The sequence below is a fragment of the Myotis brandtii genome, unplaced genomic scaffold (assembly GCF_000412655.1).
Source record: "Myotis brandtii unplaced genomic scaffold, ASM41265v1 scaffold187, whole genome shotgun sequence".
Classification (NCBI taxonomy): Eukaryota; Metazoa; Chordata; class Mammalia; order Chiroptera; family Vespertilionidae; genus Myotis; species Myotis brandtii.
Window position 1 is genome coordinate 720,746 of NW_005356944.1, and position 3,854 is coordinate 724,599.

Consider the following 3,854-nt stretch of genomic DNA (forward strand, 5'->3'; position numbering starts at 1 on the left):
TGACAGATAGAGGAGGGACAGGCAGTGGGGGAGACCAGGAAAGGAAGGGAGAATGGAGAAGAGCCAGGGGAGGGAAGGGAGTCGAGGTGGAAACCAGCAAGTGGGGGAAGGGAGAGGGGGAGACACGAGGAAGGGCAGAGACCAAAGGGAAAGTCCTTGTCAGCCACAGCCCCAGCCCAGCCAGTGGGACCCCAGGGGGGAGGGTCCAGGGCACACAGGGGCGGGGAAGGGAGCCAGCGCCCCCCTCACCATGCTCATGCCCTGGCCTTCCCATCCCCCTCTCCCCTGCTCTCCTCTCCTCTCCTCTCCTGCTCCCATCCCCATCTGCTCCCTCTGCTTCCCCGAGCGCCCACACCCAGCGTCCAGCCCCTGCCCCGGAGGCCCTGGAAGCGGCCGAGAGAGGCGCAGAGGCCGAGACAGAGGAGGCCGCAGGCTGCGTCAGGGTTGGTGCGAGTGTGTGTCAGGGCAGAGGGCGGACTGGGCAGTGCATGAGGAGGATGCGTGAGGAGGATGCGTGAGGGTGGGAGAAGCCGCCAGGACCTCACTCTGCCCTCCCAGCCACGGCCAGGCCCGCAGCCCTCTGGCCAGGCTCCCCGCTCTCCTCCCGAGGCCCAGCCACTGCCCCGCCCGGATCGGGCCCTGGAGCGCAGAGGCCTCCCCGCCAGGACGTGCAAGCACAGAGATGGAAAACGTTAAAGGGACCTTTCTTCGCTCGCTGACAGCCAGAAAAGCAAACCGCTCCAGCTCCAAGTCACTCCTCACTCAGCGGCTACCCCTCCGAGCTCCCACCGGGGTGGGCTTCTGCTGTTCCTTTGCTTTTAATGGATCTGGGGGTCGGTTTAACCCTCTGAGTTTGTTGCTTTGGTTTGGTTTTTAGAAAAGATATTTATTATGTTTAAGTTTAGATTTAACTTCGGTTTTGGTTTTGCTTATTTTGGGGAGGGAGGGGGGCAGAGGAACTCGACGCTGCCCCCGGCTCCCGGGACCATGGGCTGCTGGCGCTGGGGGGTTTAAGACCTGGCTTAGCCCTTGTTAGCCTCTGGTTAGTGCCTCGTTAGAGATCTGGTTTAGAGTTAGTGCTTACGCCCTGCCCCCAAACCTGGGCTGAGGACAGTCCAACTTGTGAAACCCGTTCTCTCTGAGGAAACACGCGTGCCCGGGGACACCCCCCCCCCGCCCCCCGTGTGGCCTCTGGCTGAAGACCGGCCGGGGCTGTATCTGCTCGGCCCCCCTGTTCGGCCCCTCCTCCTGCAGCACCTCCCACTGCCCAGCACCTCACTCAGCCTGGGGCAGCACCTCCATCTTACAAGTGGGGGGGCCGGAGCCCCAAGAAGCTGAGCGCTAGTGATGGCAACTGGAACACCAGACCCAGGAGGGTCCCCGTGTCCAGGGCTTCCTCCCAGGCACAAGAATCACGAGAAAAACGGGGAGGGGAGGGTCCACAGCCGTCAGACACGCTTGGGAAGTTTATTTCCCAGATAAGCAGCGGTTTCTCTCTCATGGGGCTTCGCAGAGCCTTCAGGGGACCCACGTTCCTGTTCACCTCCAAGCGGGAGAGCGGGACCGCGTTTCCCAGGCTCGGCTCGAAAGTCTTCTCTAGGGAGGCATCCCCTGGGGCCCCTGCTTCCCGGGACACATTTTGAAACTGGAAAACTGATTCATTCAGTAAATATTTATTGAGCACCGACCACGTGCCAGGTGCTGACAGCATAATCCCTCCAAGGATGCCAAGCCTTCCCCTCCAATACCTGCTGCGCCTACTGCATCTCACCCTCCGGCACCTGTGAGGGCGGCCAGGGGGCTGGGGGGGGGGAGGGTGGCCCGGAGCTGAGGCTCGGGAGGGCAAGTCTTGACCCTCTCCCCCAAGGCCACACCAAGGGTGAGCTCCTTCCACAGCTGGGGAAACACTAGATTGAGCCAGTCCTTCACTTGCTAGGAGAGGAGGCAGAGGCCTAAAGAGAAGGTGTGACCACGCAGCTGGGGAAGGAGGGGTGGGCTCCCATCACCGGCTCTTCCCCACCTGGACCAGGAGTCCCCTCCCCCGACCCGGCCCGTCCTGCTCGCCCGACCCCTTGGGGTCACAAGTTGTCCCAGCCTCAGCCCAAGCTGCTCCCTTAGCCTCTAATTCCGGGAGAGGGAGGTGGTAATGGAGAGGAAGCTACTAGGTTCGCAAACGTGGCCCCTCGGCCCCACCTGCCATGAACTCCTCAAAGGGTTAAAGCTCGCCCCGCTGGAGGGTCAGTGCGGCTGGGGCCGCAGGTTTTAGCGATGCCTCTGACAGTCCCTTTAACTTTTTGTCCTGCTTCGGATTTATCGCGTCTGGTTATCAGCATGTTTAGTCCCCGCGGGCTGCGTGGGGGCTGGAAGTGACATTTGGGGTTTTAGTTGGGGAAGGCCCCAGTGACATTTAAAAGCACAGTTATCAGCTGGTTAGATGGAGGTTTAACAGGGATGCTCCCCCCTAGAGTTTAGCCTTAGAGGTACAGAGCTCGCCCCCCTCCAAAGGGAATGGGATGGCTTGGCCCGTGGCCCCAACTTCCCTCGGTGACAAGCGGCCTCCACCCGCAGCCCCTGGCGCGGAAGCCCGTGGGACGGCTCCCCCTGCCCCTCTGCCCTCCTCTCCCCCCAACTCCACTAGCTCTGAGGGCCCTTCTGGACCACGGCGGGTCCACTGCAGAGAGGGGCCCACTGTCACTTTCTTGGGGGGCCTTTCCAGTAGGACCTGAGGCCCCCACTTTCCTTTCCTCCTCAGATGACCCTGGGGCAGTCTTCCTACCCTCCTTTGGGTCCTAGGATCAGCCCTTCCCGCTCCCCAAAGCCTTCCTGCTCCTCACTCACGGCAGCCCTCAGCTGGCCCTCGGACAGCCTGCACTGACCTCCCTCCCCTGCACCCCAGCCTGCGTTCCCAGGGGGTCAGCGTCACAGGTCACCGAGTCCCCGCCCAGGCCTGGATGGACAAGCGCTCTTGGAGGAGAACCCCGGCCCCTGCCCGAACCAGCACTCCCCGGACCGACCCTTGACTGCAGAGAGAAGGGGGCACCCACCCGGCGGGACAAGTGTCCCTTCACGCGGGGTGGGCGAGGGGGAAGGCTCGGATGGGGGAAGAGAGAGCTCTGCACCTTTAAGATAGTGTTTTTAAAGTTAATTAATTAATTAATTAATTAATTCTGGTTAATTACCTTTGTCGAGCAGCCACTCATCTACTACTCGACCAAGCCGGTAGGGGATTCTCTGTCTAGCAATCGCCAGGCGCTCGTTATCAAAGTTTCCTTGGAAAAGTTTAGAAAGACAGTAGGTTTCTCAGGCGGCGAAGTCCAAAGGCGTTAGAAAAGTAATCACGCATTTCTCAAGAGACTCGGCGAAGCGGCCACCTCCCCCGGGAAGGGGGAGGAGACATGGGCCCCTGGTCCTCCCGCCCCTCCCCAGGCTCCCATCCAGAGCCAGCCCACCCTGCGGGCAGGAGCCACCCAAAGAAACAGGAGGACAGAGAAGAAAAGGAAAGGGGATGAAAGAAAAGGCAGCTGGAGGTCAAAGGTCAGAGGTGAAACAGGTTTATCTGCGCTCAAGCGGTGGTGGCCCCCTTCCTTCCCGATCCCAGAGCGGGGCAGCGGGTGGGAGGGGCATTTAGCAGGTTTAAGTCAGGGGGCGGGAGGCCTCAGTGGCCCGGCTGGTTACTGCATTTAGAGGGCGTTTAGACGGGGGAGGGCAGGTTAAGCAGGGGTTTATGCGGCATTTAGGGGGATGGCCCGACACACTCATTGAACAGTGAGATTTAAGAAACACTTCTCCACGCCAGCCTCAGCTCCCTTTCCCCTCCTGCTCCATCCCAGCCTTCCCTTCATCTCCCCCTCCCC

General features: G+C 61.1%; 1 protein-coding gene across 1 annotated transcript in view; it reads right to left on the reverse strand.

The window, feature by feature from the left end:
* NRXN2 (neurexin 2) overlaps positions 1–3,854 on the reverse strand; it is a 90,935-nt gene that overhangs the window by 10,779 nt on the left and 76,302 nt on the right. The window contains exon 19 of the mRNA XM_005864447.2: positions 3,180–3,269. Coding sequence (XP_005864509.2) covers positions 3,180–3,269 — 90 coding nt within the window. The remainder of the gene's footprint in view (positions 1–3,179; positions 3,270–3,854) is intronic.